The sequence below is a fragment of the Plectropomus leopardus genome, chromosome 20, assembly GCF_026936395.1.
Source record: "Plectropomus leopardus strain MGB_pleo_1.0 chromosome 20, ASM2693639v1, whole genome shotgun sequence".
Classification (NCBI taxonomy): domain Eukaryota; kingdom Metazoa; phylum Chordata; class Actinopteri; order Perciformes; family Serranidae; genus Plectropomus; species Plectropomus leopardus.
This window is the reverse complement of record NC_142195.1, coordinates 3,690,197-3,711,486: the sequence shown is the minus strand read 5'-3', so window position 1 is coordinate 3,711,486 and position 21,290 is coordinate 3,690,197. Positions and strand designations below refer to the sequence as shown.

Here is a 21,290-nt window from a genome sequence, read left to right as displayed (position 1 = left end):
GTTTAGGTTACTTAATTAGAACGGAATCTGATTCCGATTTATATCAGGTTACTCTGAGAGCTTGAAACATGCCTGTGAGTGTGGAGGAGCATGAGATATATGGAGAGGAGTAAAGAGACAGGTGAAGTTTGAGAAAAAATTATAGATGGAAAGATATGTGAGGGAATTGGGAGAGAAGGGACAGAGAAGAGATATGGTCAGACTATAAGGAGGTTACAGAGGAACAAGAGTGGACGAAAGGTGAAACATAGAGAAAAAGAAAAAAAGGGAAAAAAAGACTGTTCCTTCCCTTGTGTTTCTTTGTAATGTCTTGTGTTTCTTTGTAATGTCTGCAATTGTTGTGAATGTGTACAGACTGTGAAGACAAATTTCAAATTTCTCAAAGAGGACAATAAAGAATGAATCTAAATCTGACTTAGGAAGATGGAAAATACAGAGGGGAAGAGAATGATGGTAAAATAATGAGACACATACAGTGGATAAATAAGAGGTAGGATGGAATTGAGAAATAAATGCAACTACACACATATCACAGAATACATTTTATTTTCCCTCTGGTCAGGCTAAAGACTCATCCCCGGCTGAGTGTCAAGTATGCTTGTTAACAGTTCCTCTAATGTCCACTAGATTCTGCTCTACGACAACTCTGAATGTATTGAAGTGACTAGGAAAACCTGAATAGTAAATGTCTTTCTACAGATGCAGTCAGTGAAGTTTTATCATAGAAACAGAATAGATAGAAAGGATGTTGATCTGTTTGCTGTGTTTATTTAACGAGGACAAAAGAAAATGGTGATTTTTGTTAGTTGCTGTGGTGACACAGTGGTAACACACATCAGGTGGACCGTAAAGTGTGTCACACTCATTAGTTTGAGAGCTTAATGTTACCCTACTCATGTCATTTAAATGATCAATGGTATTAGCAACTTTGTACAGTGAGTATGCATTTATAAGTGGGAGTGCACAGGGTAAAGTGTTAGTTACATTGTTACATTAGTTCAATGCAGGCATGGTTTTTGCCAATTTTGCCGGAATTTAATGGTGGGAATATACGGGATGTATACAAATTTGGGTGCATTACTTTTTGTAGGAAAAAAAAAGAAAAGTTTGTGAGAACAGCCAGTTTTATGAAGTCCCCACCTTACCTCTGCACTGTGCCCAAGAATGCTACGAACATAGCAAATTCAGAAGAAATAGGAAAATAAAGGCAGAGAGAAGGGTTTCTGATGATATGATGGTATCTAGTGACTGAAAATGGATTACTTCCGTATGAGTATGTACATTGCCTTTTTGGGAAAATTCTGCATAATGTAGCTTAACCAAAATGGGTTTGGTAAGTTTATTTTGTTTCTATCAAGTTTGAGTGGAGGGTGTTTTACGATGAGTCAAGCCAATTAAGCTGGTTCTTGCTTGGTGAAAGATGGCGGGTAAGAATATTCAGAATCAGCAGTTGACTAAAACTGGTGCTGGCAGCAATCGTCCCAAACAAAAATGTCAATATATCTGTATATTCCATCGTAAATATATTCATATATATTTATTTATTTGTGTCTTTTAAGATGTATAAACGCCTGAGAATATGAAAGTGTTCTCACAGTGGGTTCTTGCAGATTGATTCAGAATGGTTGTTGTATAAATAGTAGTTAAGCCTGGTAGAGAGCCGACTGGTCTGCAGCTCAGTTGACCTGCTGCAATTTTCTGTTATCATCAGCAGGGTGACCTGAGGATCCTGTTACAGGTGAAGGGATCTCCTGCTGCTGAGTGGCCCAACAGAAAACTGACCCATGACAAGCAGCAGTAACAGCACTCAATCAGTAACAGCTTCAATCAAACAAGTTCAGTAAGTTTTATTTGCTCATCTCACATCTGTAGTTTGGTTCTCCTGTCCGGGACAAAGACATAAACGATCCACACTTGCCTCGTGGTTCTTGTCTGACCAGCGTTAAGAGATAAACCAAGACTTTGTAAACCTGAAGCCACGTGGACTAACAGGTCATTCCGATAGTTTTAGTGATTTCATCTTGAGTCAGTCCCACAAAGACACAACCGGGGATATCCAAAACATCCCATGTTGCCACTTTGCAGAATTCCATGTACACGTTACTCTTTGAGTATCCTTTTTGCATTTAATGTTGACGTTCCTGGATTGCTACCTTGATGTCAACACAAACACATGCTGGGATTGCGCTGCATGTATAGGTAACAAAAGCACATGGTCACCAATGTCAACAAATGCATATGATGGCAAGAATGGTAAGGATTACGAGAACGAGGCACATGGTATCGTGTAGTTGTTGGACCATCCACTGCTCCTCTCACCTGCCCTACAGGCGCCTTCACACTCCTTATACATTGTTACAGTTATCATTTCAATCTGATGTTGTTCTGTGGCATATCATGTGCATGCGAAAGGTTCCCACCTGGCTGGATTATCATGTGACACCGCCCGTTCGTGTATCAAGTTGACGCAGCAGGTGCTGTCCGGTGGTGTATAATAATAACGTCACTGGCTGAGTTCTCAACTGATGCCGTCCAAGGGCATATCAGTCAGATGCAAATGGTGGCTTTTGGTGTCTGGATCGTACGCCAATACCAATAGTCAATAGTCAAAGCAGCTGTATTTGACAAGTTCGGAATGAGAACGGTTTGGAATTTCCCCAAGACTGTTAATAAAGATAGATGCTGACTGCAGTACAGTGCATAAACCACACCCCCTCCATGTTAATGCAAAGACAGGACTCAAGACTCAGATCTGGTTGTTTTAGGTAGTTATCATGCTGATGTTTGTTTAAGTGTTAATTTTTCTGATAAGTTTGGTTCTAACTAGTAATTTGATGTTAAAAAAAGGGGGATTTGACGTCATGACTGACAGCTGCGCATGTCAATCAGTGTGCTCACACTCAATAGTGCTCATGATTGGCTGGACTGATGTATGGGTGGAAACTTAATAACTATGTAAAGGGGGTAAGTGGAGACGCTTTGTCTATATTTATATAAAGTCTGTGAAAAATCCTAACAGTTTATCATGCTGAGTCATGCTGCTCCTCCATGAGCCGTGCGACTTTATTTATCATCTCTGTTGGTGGTGAAGAAATAGTTGTTTACAAGTATTATTAGACTTCAGCTGGACCTCATGTGTCATAAATAATGATGTGCAGAAACACTTTATTTGGAGGAACACTAGAAAGGCAGAAGGGTTTATAGTGTTCTCATCCAACCTCAGGTGCAAGAAAAAAGTATGAAGAGAAGCACTTTGCAAACTGAATATCACACACTCCAAAAAAAATTCATTATGCAATATTTTAACCATCAACGTCTTCAGGTAAACATTCATGTGAACCATGTGGACAAAAATTAAAGATTTGACCACAATTGGGAAATCATGTGATACAGAAAAATACTCTTCATCCCAGAATGATATAGTATAAACACAAAAAGAACACATGGTAGACATTATAGAAACATGTTGACATGTAGGCACTGTAAAAGAGCAGGGTGTAATAGGTACAATTAATAAAAAACTGCATTACATTCTCCAAACATTTTCTCTGAATCACTAACGCCTTGCAGGTTTTTGAACTTTCACAATGCCATCAACAACAGCTGATGGCATGGCCACCCTACTTGAAATTAATGAGGCTGTGCTCATGCCCAGTTCTGATGTTGTTGAGACGCTTGTGTAATGTGAGTGCACAACAGCCCTGCTGTTTGGCTAATATAATTAACACCACATGTGCAGGGAATAAAGGGCAACATACCAGCAATGTGATATGATCAAAACATCCAAACCCAATGCACTGACAGATTCTTAACACATCATTTCAGGTTAATGCTTGTTGGCTCATCAGGACACTGACCTGTTTCCCACACGCCTCTATACTCCTGAAACAGCAATTTTATCACATAGGCATTACAGATTGACTCATTCAGCTACTTCTGTCTGTATAAAACATTTCATACATTGAACACAAGTGTTCAGTTAACCAGACTAACTTGGAATATTTGCTAACACTTGGAAAGAACGTTATTTTCTCTTTCACATTTAAGTTGCAACAACTTAAAAAAACAAAATTAAGTACAACCAACTAATTTTATGTAAACTCAGCAACTAGATAAAAAGTAATAATAAACTTTGTTTTTATATCTTTATGTATAGAGCACATTTAAGATAAGGGATGCAGTTCAAAGTGCTTAACAAAAAAACCCCCCAAAAAAAACACAGTGGCAAAAAGACAAGATTAGACAATCAAAATACAGTCAGAGATAAACAGATAGTGAACGTAGAAAATATAGAGACCAGTAAAAATTGTAATAAGAGAATTGATATAAAACAATTCATACAAGAATTACATAAATTAAAAGCCACAATAAAAATATCAGCTGCCGTTTAAAAATGTTTACAGTGTCTGCTTCAGTTATAGCTTTTGGAACGGTATTCCAAAATTTTGGAGCATAGTTAACAAAACCTGCGCTGCCTATTTCCTTGTGTGTATTTAAAAACCCAGCAGAAGAAGATCTGAGAGCTCGTTAGGGATTATAGAACAACAGACTGAAATGTAGGTTGGTCCCAAACCATTAAGAGCTTTTAAAACTAACAAAGAAAGAGCCCTAAAATCTATTCTAAAAGTTAGGCATGACTTAAGACTAAAAGTTAATTTACTTACCTTTTCTAAGGCAATCGGTTAATTTGTTTTTTTAAGTAAGATCAACTTGTCAGTTTTACAGTTTACTTTGTGCTACAGGGTATGATGGGACACTTGGGGACACTCCGATGTGTGTTGCATTTCAGTGATGAGTAGAGCTGTAGGTCATCATGGCATGTTGAGGCAGTGATGACAACTCAAAGACTGTCACACAAGGCCGTGCATTTTAAAAGAGCTAGTTATAGGCTACATCTGTTGTCTTTTATGTCCACAGGTTTGTATCTTTGATCATTAATCCAAAAAACATTTATGTACAGTACTAATAGTTATTTAGCCTTTGTACTGATGTTGTAATGTATATTCAAGTCTGTTAGTACTCCAACTGTCTGTTACCTAAAACTGCCTGGTAAACAATAAGTATACATTAATTACCATAAGTGAATGTAATAATAACCATTAACTAACAGTTAACTAATGTGTCAAGTAATCATTAACTAATGGAGTTCATGTTTGTTAAAGTGTTAATTCATACGTTATTTTATAGTATATAACCAGTCTATTAATGGTTACAAAGATACAAAGGACACATTACTAACCATTAACTGACCATTAACTGATGTGTCAAGTAGCCATTTATTAGTGGTGTTGGTGTTAATTAAGGTTTTATTCCATAATATTTGAATACTTTAATAACAGTCCATTAACATGGACAACAATAACAAGTGTACACTAATTAATATTAGTTAATGTGATAATAAGTAGTGGCTAACAGTTAATTGATGTGTTAAGCAGTAATTTGTTAGTGGTGATAAAACCAATTTATGTTTTATTCCACACAGTACTTAATACTTTATTAATATGAACAACAATAACAAGTGCACATTAAATAACATCCATTGATGGAGTAATAACCATTAACTAACAGTTAACTAATGTCTCAAGTAATCACTTCCTAACAGTATTCATGATGTTAATTAATGTGTCCTTGTTATTGTTGAAATAGTGTTTATATAGCCTATTCCATATAGTATATACTATACTCATTTTTAAAAAAAAAAATTACTAACGGTAATTAATGTACCCTTATTGTAAAGTGTTACTGTCTATGAGAATGAGAACCAGACTGCAGGAGCCCTGAATGCCCTCTATACCAGGAACTGCTACACTAGACTCACGCTGATTGACTGGCTGCCAGGGGGAGTTTTGTTTGGAGGCGGAGCTCCTTCTTGGATTTTTGTAGTGTATGTCACTGCAATGTTTCAGTGTGCAGAATGACTCTGGATAACACACCGCAGTGGTTTCTGATTGGCTCTCACAGACTGCCAGCTGCCACATGAGTTGTTGTGGCACCTGTTGCATAAAGATTGATTTCACTTCAGTATTTTCATTCAATTCAAGTCACTTCTCTGCATTTCCAGGCTTGCTGGCTGCTGGCTGCTGTCTTCATGTTTGCCTCACCCCGACACTAAATTTAGCGCTGCAGCTCTGGATGCTTTAACGTGTGATGTAAAAATAGCAAGGAGGAAAGTTTGCTCACTGCACAGCAGATATACAAGTCAGACTGAGTGTAAGCTAATAAAAGTTAACAGCAGAAACAGACTGAAGACAGACAGACACAGAGAGAAGGAGACAGGCAGTCAAGCAGAGAGACAGACAGGCACGCTCAAAGCTACTGTAGATATTAGAGGCAGACAGGCACAGAGGCAGAGACAGACAGACAGAGGACAGTTTGCACATACTGCAGTCCTCTTTAATGTAAAGAGTTATTGGTCACAGTGTGGGATGTAAACAGACAGACTGTAAGAGAGAGACATCAGGTAAGTCTGGATTCGATAAGTGATTAAGTTAAAACTGAAAATTTAACCCGTCGGTATTGTTTTTTTTTTTGTTTTTTTTAATGTAACACCTCAAAAAGTTGCTGGAATCCTTGAAAGGCGTAGCCTTTTTTGTGTTTGTTTTGAAGGAAGTTAGGACTGTCTTTGTGCTAAGCTAGATTCGGCTAAACTCTCTGGGGGGGACTGCTATAATGTGATAGCCAAGGTCATGTGACAGATGAGGGTAGCCCTAGATTATGCTGAAGGGGAACTCAGCTGATTTTACACATCAAAGTGTGTTAACAGGTTTTTGGGGAGGTCTACTCTATATGTGATAAACTAGTATAAGGGGTCGTTTACATGGCAAGGGTTCTTGCATGTATCATCAAACTTTTTTTTGCGGTTTGGCCTTTTGTACGCACAACAATTTTGGCATTTATGGGGGCCTGAAAAGACTAACTTTTGAAACCAGGTTCCAGAGGGTCATCTTTTCAAAACGCATCCCCTTCTGTCATTAAAACAATCAATGCGCAGATCCTGTGAGAAAGGTGTGATTCCAGCTGCATTAAACTCTAATCTTATTGTTCATGTTTTCACCAGTCATTCTGCTGTTTTGTGCTGCAAAACAAGCAAAGAAAAATGCTGTTATGGCCTCTTTATGTTTATGTTTTAATTAAATATCTAAATGTACGTATATGCTCAATGCTTATTTTTACCAGTGGAATCGAAAATGGTAGCCTGCTGAAAATTGATATTTTTCAAGGTAGTGTATCAAAGTAGATGTTCCATTATTGTTGTTGACAACACTGCTGCTAACGCACCCAAATACACGTCCAAACTGTCTGTAGTTGAGTTGAATTGCTGGTAACGTAGGCGTCATATTTTGACAAAGGAAGCGAATGTTTGGAAATAAAGACATCTTTAGTTTAGTAGTTTTAGAATATTTCATGCTGAAATTCTAACTCTATCAAACCACCGCCAATGGACAACTTAGCAACTATGGTAGCAGTCTTTCTGCTAAGCTAAGCTAAACTCATTTTTGGATTTCTGGGCTGCACACACAGAAATCAGAAATTAAAGCTTTTAAGAAAGGAACATTAAAATATACAAAAAGAAGCTTGTTGATTGACTTTTCCATGTTCAGGTAAAAAGATGAATATAAATTTGATTTCTTCATCCAGTAAAGAGAAAGGTCTGAGCATGTTCGGCTTAGGTCAGGTTTAGCTCAGCCCAGTTTAGAGGGAAAAGGCTAACTTGCTCCAACAAAGCAGAAAACCCAAAACCATCATTATGTTTGAAAGATTGTGTATCCCAGGGGAAAAAAGATAACCTTGTGTCCATAGCTTTAAGAAATTCTTAAGATGTTGAGGTCACTGTTATTTGATTCTCAACAGTTTTCTTCAGGGACTTCTAATACCATCATGTGCAGCAGCCCGAGGCCTGAGCTCATTCCCTTATTTGAGTCATGGATATTTGGATAAGTCTGCGTCATTATCAGCACAGACACTGCTAAATCCTAGGGCCCATCTTCCAGACAGATGGAGATTGAAGTCTATGACCTCTATTTCACACCGTTCTACAACACCTGTGATTCTATGGCTCATCCATAGTACAATAGGTGTTTCACAGGTGTTTTTGCATATTTTTCAACATATAAACTATAGACCATATCTCCAATTTTTAGATTGATTTCCATTAAAATCACTTCATTTCCTTAATTCAATCAGTTGCCTTAAACATACCAAAGACCATCCATTAAAATCAATGTCACATAATCATCTGGGTGCTGGGTGTGTTTTATTGTTGTGTTTAACCCTTTAAACCCTGAGCAAATTGGTTTGATTTCTTTTAAAAAGAGAAAGCAACAATTAAATGGCCCAAAAACTGTACTTTACTATATTTTTCTGTGGCATAATTTTAAATATGAAATTAATATAATTGAGTTAGTTTTCTGGACATCCCTGGTTTTTGGTTAAATAACTTTCAAATAATCCTCCCCTCTTTTTAAAACATTTTTTAGGCCATTTCTTGTCACCTTTTACAATGTTTTTGCAACTTGTGGGATGTCTTTTGCCAGGTTTTTCATTGCCTTTCCCCCCACGTTTTCAAATAAATAGCTTGTGAAAGGCTCCCAAAAGCAGCACAAGAAAACAGATCAAGATCAGATGTCAATCAAGGTTACAAGGGGTTAATCCTTTGAAACCTGGATCATCATCAGTTTTCTTGCTCTGCATTCAGATGCCTTTCACAAACAATTTGACCCTTAAACTCTGAGAAAATTGTTTTGATTTCTTTATACATATATATATATATATATATATATATATATATATATATATATATATATATATATATATATATATATATATACATATATATGGGGAAAAAAGGCAATGGCCAACTTGACAAAAAACGTCCCACAAATTGCAAGAAATTAGTAAAAAGTGACAAGAAAATTAGTTTTAAAAAGGGGGAGTATCATCAGAAAATTTTCCAAATAATACAGACAAATGATAGTGATCATTATATAATTTTATAATTAAAATTAGATTACAAAAAGAAAATATTTTAAGATAAATAACATAAACACAGACACACACACAATACATTTTTTTCAGATCTTTTTAGGTCATCTTCTTGTTTTGTTTTTTGCATTTTACTTTTTACTTTTTACTTTTTACTTTTTATTTCTTATTTTCAGGTAATTTTTTTAAACATTTTTTTTTTTTTTTAAATTCTGATTCTTGGGCCATGTCTTGTTAAGTTGCATGTTGCTTTCTCACCATGTCTTTGAAAGAAATCAAACCAATTAACTCAGGTTTCAAACGGTCAGCCATATCATAGTGTTAAATACTGACAAATCGTCATTTTTAAATCTTACACCCATCAGTAGAAGCAGTTAGTGCATGTATAGACTCAGTGCAGTGGTGTTGTCTTGTTGTTGCTGACCCATGTGTAATTATAGAGTGACGTCTGCCGAGTTCTGTCACAGTTTGACCAGTCAGTCTTCAACAAGACACTGCACTGAGAACTGGGCCAAAACATAGCTGAGACATACATATGCAGTATCTGTCGCTGTATTGCAGGTATGTAGGAATACTGGACCTACTGAATTCTGCATCTTTATTCTTCATATTCCATCTGTCTCTGTGCTCTACATACTGTATGCTGACTAAGAATATGGGAGGGAAAGAGCAACAGGAAGAAGATTTTGTCCTGAACTGGATTTGTAGCAAAAGTGGTCTCATAAAATGTAATATTAGTTATGTACTTAGACCAGAGAAAAATCCCAATTTTCTTTATTTTCAAGCATCATAAATAATAATGTTTAGGGGCCATAATTATGATATACAAAGAACATTTGCTGTATGCTATGACAAGTAACCACACACCGGTGTCATTAAAAAATAATGTAATTATAAACATATCACTGTATTTACTGCTTGTGTGTATCTCTTAGGCAACATGATGTTGTCAAAAAAGGGGGAGCAGAGGACGTTCAGCAACAGCTTGCTGAGAGACCAATGGGAGAAGAAAGCTCAGACCATCGCAGACCAGAACAAACAGGAGGCTGAATGGAGGGAGAAAAGTAACCACAAAATGTGAGAATATCTCATGTTAAATCTAAAGTTTTTACAGCGAATAAAATAGCATCATTACAAAATCATTCTTTCATTTCTAAGTTGATTTCATTTATTTTTGTATTTGTTTTTTTTTAATCTGCAGATCATTCTCAAAGTGGAATTATCACTGGTCACTGGTTTCCGCTGGAGACTTCAAGAAGCTCACCAGCGAGGCAGATGAAGCGTTGAAAAACAAACCAAAAATCAAGTTCAAAATTGTTCCCCCTCCTCCTGTAGCCAAACCGGAGCCTGCTCCTCCTCCACCTCTTCCCAGGAGGAAAGCTTCAACCAAACCACAAAGGGCTAAACGTAAAGTGGAAGTGGATGTTTTCAGCCTGTGCTGGAAAGACTCGTGGCAGAGCCTGAAGCCTCCAAAATACCTCTACCTCAAGGCCAAAGAGACAAAAAATAGAATTCTGGGATTCACGACCATTGAGCTGCCTGACAGCAGGAAGTACAAACCAGAGGGGTTCAGAGCAGAGGCTGAAACGGTGTCTCCTGCTGAAAAGTGGAGTTACTCCTGGAAACAGGTACTGAGATCAACACTAAAACCCAGACCATAGAGTAATTTTGGTCATCTTTTGGGCAAAGTTTGCTAGCTAGGGGAGTGAATACATTTACTAAGTTTTAGGGTTATATTGCTTTGCTATACCCAAGTTCTGATGTCATTTAAGAATGCGGTCAGACAGAATCGGTCCTGTGCTGAACAGCGTCAAGTAGTAATGCTGCCGGTAACCATGTATTATAAGGAGCGCAAGTGCGCTTATAGGGCAGGCAGATAGGAAAATGGATGGTCCCACAAACAAGTGACTTTTGGGTTGGAGGAGCATCCAACACTTAATGTTGACTTTTTAAGGCGGTAAGGCCAAAGGCCAAATTATGAAATCGAGTGTTTTATTTCAGTTTTCCTGTGACAGATTCAATACTATCTATAGATATAGACTTCTCCTCAGAATAACATTCCAAGAAGCATGGCGATGGATGCTCGAAACATTACCAGGTTTATTTCTATTGCTGCCACGGCACTAGCCGTCATTATTTCCAATCCAAGGCAACGTAGGCGCGTTATGTGAGCGATAATGGAAAGGCATGCCCGTTATACATGGGAGCGGCCACATATGAGGGAGGTGATAGTCCATGATTTCACAGAGGAATTGTGGATTTAAAACTTCCGGATGATCCACTCAACTTTTGAAAAGTTATGTGATGCAATAACAGCTCTTGTAGCTCCTGCTGCATCATGAGGGAGCCAGTTCCTACTGACAAGCACATAGCCATAACATCATGTGACCTAGAATAGCCAAAAAGTGTTTCCATTGCAGTTTTGCAAATTATGGCTTTTTCGAATCGCCTGAAATACCGCGGAGCATAAAAACTTTTTTCCGATAAATGGGAATTTGACTTTCCATTGAGCATATTTGATATTTGCAATGTCATTTTCCGCAATTTTAAGGGGTTATTGGAAACCTGCCTACTAGCTGACTCATCCATGAGCTTTCCAGATCACAAGAGAAGAGAGTACTGTGGGACAGGTGCAAAGTGACCAATGACCACTTTGCTAACCATCTTTTGTCATCACTGTTCTTGTCTCCAGGCGAAGAGTCCCGCCCAGTTGGAGCGCACCGAGGAGAAACAGTTCCAGTGGGAGGTTTTGTTTGAAAGAAAACAGATTTGCAAACCTGACATACAAACATTTACTCTTCCTGTCTGGTTTGGCACTTGGAAGATCATGAACTTTGCCTTCAGACAGGAGAAAAAATACTGGGACTGTATCTGGCCTGATTATGAACTAAACATCAGCGACAAGTTGGAAGAATTACGACAGCTAGAGGAACAGGTAGGGATCAATTATTATTTTCTTGATGTCTTTTGCTTTTTCGGCCATATAGAGGTAGACAGATAATATTGACACAGAGATACAGAATGTCATGTCATGTTGTTGTGCTCCACAAACAGGAGGAGCCCGAAGACTGGGAGGATTCATGGAAACTGTCTGGGGCTGAACTTGAACCAGAAGACACCACAGACGAGGAGACGGCAACAGAAAGCCCCTACAGCACTGAAACCACAGCAGTGATAAATGATGTGTTCCTGCCTGACTGGGATAACTCCTGGCTGCTCTCTGCTGCTCCTCCACAGGAAGAGGAGGAACGCCAGAGGAACTGGCGCTCCTGCTGGGGATACAGGCAGCAGATCAGGTGGGTTGGAGGAGCATCCAACACTTAATGTTAAGCACCTTTTAGACATCAACCCTGTTCCATTAATCTGATGGCAGTTTTCACATGTCTGAATAAGCATTCAGGTCACATTAACATAAAGACTGCAGTAGGATGAGGTTTAATATGAAGAAAGAGAGAAAGCGAGTGAGAGATGTATGTTTGTTCCCAGGATTTTCATGAGCTATGGAGGAGGTGGTCCCCAACGCAATATAGACTGCAGGCAACAGGAGCACAAATAAGTCATTTTTAATTCAAAGTTAAAGCAGGAAAAAGCCATTCTGATGACAAGACTGAACTGGAATGAACCCAAATGCACAACACCAAATATCAAAAGTCAAAAAACACTTTATTATAAAAGGCAGCAAAAAGTCTCTACAAAAACAGATGCAAAACACAAAATCACTCCGAAGAAGAAAAGTAACAAAGTGTCAACAAAAATTCACTCAAATGAGGTTGCAGGAAAACTAGAGATCAACAAAGTATCAACAAAAATTCACACAAACGAGGTAACAGGAAAACTTCAGTCAAAAAAAGTATCAAAATAAAAATAGGTTTCAAACCCAAACAATACAAAAACTTGAGCAACAACAAGACTTGAGGCATGAATACAGCGCTGGTTCACTGGCTGACGAGACAAGACGAACTGGCACAGGACAAAGGGTGACGCAGACTATATATACACAAGATAAGGGGAAACAGGTGGAGATAATCAGGGCGGGCCGACAATCACAATGGCGGGAAAACACACAAAGGGAGGAAGTAAGGTGACCGAGAGGAGAGTTAGGATTTCAAAATAAAACAGGAAATCACAAGACAACATAGACACAAGACAAAAAAACAACTTAACATAATTTCCTTGACATGACATCTGATCATTTATCAAAATCAATGATCAAACAAAGACTAAGCTAAAAACAAGGACAACCCTTTTAAACCTGAGCTAACTAGCTTGACTATTTTCAAAAACACGGAAAAAAAGGCAATGAGCAACTGAAGAAGGAATTACCCCCAAATTAGCAAGAAATTACTAAAAAGTTACAAGAAAATTGCCAAAAAAATAGAAAAGAAGTGAATGAAATAAACAAGGAAATAATCTGGGGGGAAAGTGCAATTATACAATGAGATATACAGTATATTCATATTTTGAGTACTACTAGTATTGTAGGCTGGAGGAAATGCTAACCGTTTATCAGGTGTTTTTCTCTTCTGTTGCAATTTGCTTGATTGATACCTCCCTAACCCTTCTGTTTATGTGTATCTGTTAACTTATTCAGTCATCACTATTTGTGCATGTGCAGAGCCTATAATTTGCAAAGTAACTAATAACTGTGACTTTTAATAAGATGTAGTAAAGTAACCTGACAAAATTTTAAGTCCATTACTCCTACATAGGTCTCTTGTCTTTGGCACTCAGTAACAATTCCATTTGTTCTTACTAAAGATATAAATCTTTAAAAATGCTTTGTTGTTTTGGACATGGGATTTCTCAATAAAAATAAACAAAAAATAGAATATAATGAGCAATATTTTTTTAACTCCATTTCCCCCTGTGGCTGAAGGATAACGTTGAAATCTAAAGTTTACACAGTCAAGTTTGAACTTTGGTGCTCAAAATAGAACTCTAACTATGACTCTATCCACAGGTGGTGCAAGGCCTCAGTGGCGTCCCATCTCCGACACAGCGCCATGCTGACCAGGAAACATGAAGCCACAAACGTCCTCCTCACATCACAGCTGGACGATGAGATCCCCAATAGTGCAGAGTGGACGGAGGCCTGGAGGATTCCTAAAGGATTCATTGAACCAGAGGAGGACGAACTGGGTGAGACGCAGGAGGAAGAAGAAATTGAGGCGATGATAGACAACACAAAGGGGGAGGAGAAGGAGGATGAAGAGGGAGTGGAAAAGGAGGAAGATGTAGAGGTGGATGATGATGAGGAGGAGGAGGATGAAGGAGTAGATGAAGAGGAGGAGAAGGATGATGTTGAGGAAAATGAGGACGAAGTAGACAAGGAGGAAAGGGAAATAGAAGTACTCAAGGAAACAGTAAATAACAAGAAGAATAATGAAGAAGATAAGGAGGAGGATGAAGGAGTAGATGAGCAGGAGGAAGATGAAGAAGTTGAAAATGAGGAGAAGGACGAAGAAAAACAGGAGGAGGAGCAGAACAGAGCAGTAAACAAGAGGGAGGAGGAGGGCAAAGATGAAGATGAACAGGAGGAAAGCGAGGGAAAAGATGAAGAGGAGGAAGATGAAGAATTTTATGATAGCAAGGCAGAGGAGGAGGAGAAGCAGGAGAAAGAAGAAAAGGAGAAGAATGTTGATGATGAAATGCATATAGAGGAGGATGTAGATGAGGATGAGGAGGATGAGGAGGAAGAAACTAAGGATGGGGACAATGAAGTATACAAGGAGGAGAACAACAAGAGCACAGACCAAAATGGTGGAGAAAATGAAGAGGAGGACAAAGAGTCAGATGAGGAGGAGAAAGAAAAGGAGGATGAGGAAGAAGAAGTAGATGATGAGGAGGAAAAAGACATAGAAGAGTCAGACAAAGAAGAGAAAGAAGTAGATAAGGACAAGAAAGACAAGGACGAAGAACTAGATGAGAAGGACAAAGACAGTGAGGTGAAGAATGAGGAAGTAGATGAGGAAGCAGATGAGGAGGAAGATAGTTTTGATACAGCGGAGGAGGAGGAAGAAGAAGAAGAAGAGGATGAAGAGGACAAAAAAGTAGACGATAAGGAGGATGAAGAAGTAGATGAGGAGGAGGATGAAAATGAGGAGGAGGATGAAGACGAGGAGAAGGATGAAGAGGACAAAAGAGTAGACAGCGAGGTAAAAGATGAGGTAGATGAGAAGGAGGAGGAGGAAGACGAGGAAGATGAGGAGAAGGAGGAGGAGGAGGAGGAAGAGGAGGAGGAGGAGGAGGAGGAGGAGGAGGAGAAAACTGACAAAGAAGATGCTGACGTAGAGGAGATGACAGTCGAAGCAGAGGAGGATATTGACCTTGAGGAGGTAGACAAGAAAGAGAAGGACAACAAAGTAAAAAAGAAACGAGTCAAATGCAAACCTGACGCCTCACTCCATCTTCAGTTCCACAAACTGCACGCCTCCTTCTCCTCCTGGAAGGAGTCATGGATGGTGGCGATAGCTCACAGAGTAGGATATGAAGAGGAGGAGGAGGACGAAGACAGTGAGGTGGAGATGGAGGAGTGGCTGGCTTGGAAAGAGTCATGGAGGATTTGTCGCTTTAAGAAGCTGGATGACGACGAGGTAGTGTGTTTCTCCACCGAGCACCGGAGTCAGAGATACATGGGACTGATGCATGAAGAAGACGGTATGCCAGAAAGTGAATGGACTAACAGCTGGAAGATGACCAAGAATACAGCAAAGGATGGAGATGCTGAGGAAGAAGAAGAGGAAGAAGAAGAAGAAGAAGAAGAAGAAGAAGAAGAAGAAGAAGAAGAGGAAGGGGAGGAGGAAGAAGAAGACGAAGAGGAAAGCTGAAATTTTCTGATAACTCAGACATTTTCCGTGAGGAAGATAAAGGCTGGGTATGGACTGATGAGTCGTCTCAAACCTCGAGCATGATTTCACTTCCATGAAGATTGTATCATGGTCCTAACACACCATGCGATGGTCTATCAGCTGTCTGTCGATGTTTGGCCATCTGTTGCCTTAGTCTTTACGGTGTGTACCACATTGTTTGCCCTCTGTGGCTTTTTTTCAGCCCATTTAGCATGCTCAATAAGTGTCAGAGACAGCGTTGCTCATCTGTGAATAAAATCACTTCGATTACTGGAGCAACCAAGGGAAGAAACGGATGTGAGGAATTTAAACAAAGGGCTAAAGTCAAGAGGGAGTGAGGTCAATACAAATCTGTTATCTAAGGTAAAATTTGTTTTCTTGAGCCACTGAACTCTTTTGCAGCAATGTTTCCTGGTGGTTTGTGGTGTTGTTCATTGGCTCACTGTAAATATGCTTTGTTCTTTCAACATTGGATTGTGTTGTTAATGAGCTACCTTGCAAACTAGCATCATCATCATCATCATCTGGCTTCCATTTTTTGAATGATCATTACGGACAACTGCCATCTACTGGTATGGAGGGTTTTTCCTCTCACGCAGGTGCAGATAGAGTTGCCACCCGTCCCGTTTTTGCCATTTTTTCCCAGAATTGTTCTCTTTTTTAACCAGCTGTCCTGAGAAAATAAAAATCTCGGGACACAATTTGTCCCGCTTTTGGGGGAAAATGCAAAAACCTTATTTGATTTCCTTCGTTCTGTAGTCTAAAAAGGTACCCCGTGCTTCTGCGGCTATTTAAAATTGTCTCTGTTTTCTTCCCGTCGATGCATACGTCACACGTGTGTGCCCTTGCGCTCAAAGTGGCTCAAGCAGGGAGGGAAACTTGACCGAAGAGAGACAGCAAGCTGAATTGACCGACATCCGCGCTGCGTTGTTCTTTTCACCAACTATTGGCATCTCCATTTGAAATGGGAGGAGAGACAACTGATGAAAAAAGAGAAGGAGCAAATATATGCAAGCCACCACAAAAAAAAACGATATACTAGTTATAATCCTGAATGGGCGACACTGTCAGAGTTTGAATGGGTACGGCCGACCCAGGGAGACAATTTTTCTGCCGCATGCGTTTTGTGTCCAACGAAAAACACCATAAAATATGAAGGGAAAACGTATTGGAAAACCACGCAAAAACTAAAAAGCATCAAGCTGTGGTATCAAACAAACAGAAACAGGCAGCCATTGCAACTTTTATAACCAAATAAGGTTCACCAGAAGAAGACAAGATTGCAGCGGCAAAGCTTACCAGTGTGTACAATGGAGTGAAACACGGCCACAGCTACTTATCAGAGAATTGTGGCAATAAAGTGTGAAGATCTTCAGTGATTCTACTATTGCCACAAAAATGTCATGTGGAAGAACAAAAAGTGAGGCTTCAGTTGAAAATGTCCTAGCTCTTTACAGCCAGGAGCATTTAGCCACAGAACTGCAAGATGTCCTATGTCCGAATTTTATGTTCATTTGGTCAGTCTGAACTAGTAATAGTGGCCGAGCCCTCCGCCCCAAACATTTGGTCAGTGTCCTTTTTTTTCACATATCCAAGATGGCAACCCTAGGTGCAGAACGTAACTTTTTGGCTTTTGTCGCTGCTGTAGGTTTGGTGTGTCTGGGCCTTTCAGGCAAGGTTCTTGTACCCTTGTTAGGACTAGTGTTGGACAAGTTACTTGAAAATTACCCTCTGAAAACAGTTACATAATGTCACATTTACGTTACTCAGCAGCAAAAGTAATGCGTTATATAACTTGTTACTTTACCTTTATTACTAAGCTTGGCTCCATCATGTCATCAGACTTAATAACCCCAAACCCTCTTCATCCACAATCTGCGTCTTTTGTAGTTAACATGATGCATGTAATAAATGTTAGAAATAGAAAATGAGACATGGTGCTTTAACACAAGTAGGGAGTTCTACACTTTGAGGGGTTTACTGAAAATCCATCAGCAATCTAGGCCTCTGTGACAGCACAGACCCCCGACCTCAGCTGCATGGTGCTCTCACTTTTAGTGTCACCTCTGAATAAGGTAATAGGGCTAAAATCTTGGCTTGTTTATGAACTGTATGACTTTCTGACTACTCAGATTTTTGGGGGTTTTTTTTGGCTATGTTGAGATCTCAAGATATCAGCAATTATTGCTGCCAATTTGGTGGTTACAATGTACCATAGCTAATAGATCCAATCAGGCTGTTCTCAGTCACTGTTCATACTCATACTTATGAAAAGTATTCATTCATTCATTCATTTTCTGTAACCGCTTGTCCTCGTGAGGGTCGCGGGGGGGCTGGAGTCACTTATGAAAAGTAATGCACTATAATTCATATATAACTTATGTAATCATGAGCCAGGAGGGGTAGGAGTGGTAGTCAGGTGACATGCTATAGCTTGCGGTCGGGGTGGTTATTGGGTCAAACAAACACAGGACTTTGACCCAGGAGGCCACCGTTTGTGTCCCATGTAAAACCAAAAGTCAATGTTGACTTATCTTAAGTTACGTCCATCACATCGAGACATCATGTCATCATGTCAGATTAAATACGTAACATGACGCCAACAAACCATGACTCTTTTTCAAAACCTGACCTAACCATTTGGGGCACAAATTCATAAGATATCATATGAACAGTAGTATGAGGACACATTGAGCCAATAGCCAGAGCCACAAACATAAAGCCCGAGCTGTAGTGAACTACAATTTCTCTTTAACTTTTGACAACTACTTTTGCAAGGACTAAACAATGTCTTGGAATAAATTCAAATTAATGTGTTGTATTAGCACTAATGATACCAGCCCTAGAGGTCACCTACTTAACCCCCTTAACATGATGCTGAAAAGCAGAAAATATTTACACATCAGGCTTTTTATTCCAGTTGCTTTGTGTTCTTAGAAGTCAAATGCCAAACATTTTATGCACTCATAGCCCGTGCTGAAAACACAACCTCATGAGTTCCACTCGAGGGCAGCAATACTTATAAGACTGTTAAATGTGTAAATGATAAGCTATCAGGATAAGGGGTAAAACAAGAAAACAATAACGCACAAGGAGGTGTCCTGACATAAATATCTGTCTTGTCTCCATGTGGTCTAGTCCCTTTTTTTCTCTTCACCACTGTGGCTGATTCCCCTGTCCTCTGTCACACAATGTAATACTGTCCTTTGTGACTGAAAAGCTAATGTCTGAACTTAAGAAACACGTTCTGCCACAGGTCAACATGACTTAAAGCATGTTTGCTGAACATGTTAAGGGTTACATACAGCAGTTTCTAACATGAGGTAGTGACAGTGTGGGAATATGAAGCACTTTAAGAAGAATGCATCTAAATATATAGGAAGTGTAATGTGTGAAAATGTTGGTATAGACATTAAAGACAATGCAGAAATCGGTCTTAACAGTTTGTATAAAGCTGTGTACTGCATTGTTGTAAGAAGAAGTGTGTTAGAAGATAATTTATAAATATTTAACTTCATTTATTAAAGTTGTGAATTTATCAAGTGAAAGTCTGGTAGCCAAATGTTTAAAGAAGCAGGTCATATTTTTCCTCTTACCTGTAGGCTTATATCAGGGGACTGCCTATTGTTTTGACTGTTCCAACTAATTCCAAAACCCCAATTTTTTTTTTTGGTGCACTGAGCAAAACATGCTAGTTCCATTATATTGAAGAGAAGGTAAACATCTCTGCAGCCAATATGTCCATCACTCAGCAACCCCTGCACACACAAAAAAACTGTTATATCAAATGGCGCTGCAGATAAGAGGAAAAATATGCATTTTTTTTTATTTTGAGATGAGCTGTGCCTTTAACATTGAACAAAGTTGGGTTAAAGAAACAATTCAACATTTTGGATGCACTTTTGAATATTCTGTCTGACACTGAGATGACAAGATAAAGTGCATTAATTATGGAGTTGCAGTCATGTTAAATGGTTGTGAGTTAAAATGATCAATGCTGCATTATGTTTAAAGCAACGGGTAAATAAAATCCAGATTGAAAATTGGCGAAGTGATCCTTTATCTTTTCCACTGTCACAGTTGTATTTTATATATCAGCCACCAGATGGAGACACAGAATCACTGTGGTCCTTCTCAGCCTGCAGCTTTGTGCAGAGTTTCTCTTCAGTCACTGTGTAGTATGACAGTGAAATTTCACAGAATGGAAACAGGAGATATATAACCTTAAGGCTATTGTAAAATATCTTTAATTTTAGCCATTTAAAAAAACAAAAAGATTATGAGAACAGACTGTAATTTTAATCTAAATGTTTTAAATTTGAGTGTATTAATTTGAAGGAATGTGTTTCATTTCGGACTTCAATGTGTGTTTCTTTGTGTGTTGTGTAGAATGATACATGTTTCCATAAAGATTCCTTCTTGTTCTATTAATTAGAGATGTAGTTTGCAGTTATCACAGCGAGCAGACACATGCGCCTCTGGATGACAAAACTATGTTAACAAACGCTTGAGGTAGGTGGGTTTCCATTACAGATTTGTGAAAAACTTAAACAATGTTTTCGAAATGTCCATAAAACACATTTTCGATACAATTTTGTTTCCACTGATGTTCAACTTCTCTTGCTATGTTATGCGACTTCTCCTCTGGCCATAACAATCCAAGGAGCATGGTGATGGATATTCAAAACATTAGCAGTTTTATTTCTATTGCAGCCACCACACTAGCCATCATTATTTATAATCCAAGGCCACGAAGGCGTGTTAGGGAGTGACAATGGAAAGACAAGGTCCTTATACGTGGTAGTAGCCATGTATGAGAGATTTCTGGGAGGTAATATTCCATGATGCCACAGAGGAATTGTGTACAGTTATGTGATGCGATTACACTTCTTGTAGCTCCTGCTGCATCGTGAGGAAGCCAGTTCCTACTGACAAGCACATAGCCATAGCATCATGTGACCTAAAACAGCCAAAAAAATTGTTTACACTGCAGTCTTGTGAAATATGGCTGTTTTGAATTACCTGAAATACCACCTCATGTGAGTGTAAACACTTTTTTTGTAACAAATGGGAGTTGTTTACAATTTCAATTTGTGCAATTTAATGGAAACCCAATAAGGACTCAGCATTAATGTAGCTGGTTACACTGTTGCTGTGTCGCTTGTAGTGTGAATGAAGCTTTAGGGGCCATGACCACCAGCAGGCAGGAGGAAGCCTCCCCATGTGTCTCTTTGCATCATCATATGAAGATAAAGTTGTGCTTTCTTTCATATATCTGCATCTTCCTCTCCGCTTCGGTGTCCTGCAGCAGTCTGACAGCTTTCACATGCAGATTTCCTCTTGTGTTCAGATCAGGTTCTCCCTCCTGCTGCTCCCTCTCCTGCTGTGTATTAGCATGAGATCAGACTGCATTGTGATGCTGCGCACATTACAAAATACCCATTTCCACCTCTGATTGGG

At 39.0% G+C, this 21,290-nt stretch overlaps 1 protein-coding gene across 1 annotated transcript; it reads left to right on the top strand.

The window, feature by feature from the left end:
* Positions 1-6,176: 6,176 nt before the first annotated feature.
* On the top strand, positions 6,177-19,876 carry LOC121960056 (uncharacterized). Its single transcript, XM_088071208.1, has 6 exons — positions 6,177-6,460; positions 9,918-10,059; positions 10,184-10,610; positions 11,675-11,917; positions 12,037-12,278; positions 13,943-19,876. Exons 2-6 carry the CDS (start codon positions 9,923-9,925, stop codon positions 15,807-15,809), a joined length of 2,916 nt encoding a protein of 971 aa, XP_087927334.1. The 5' UTR covers positions 6,177-6,460; positions 9,918-9,922; the 3' UTR covers positions 15,810-19,876.
* Positions 19,877-21,290: the final 1,414 nt, after the last annotated feature.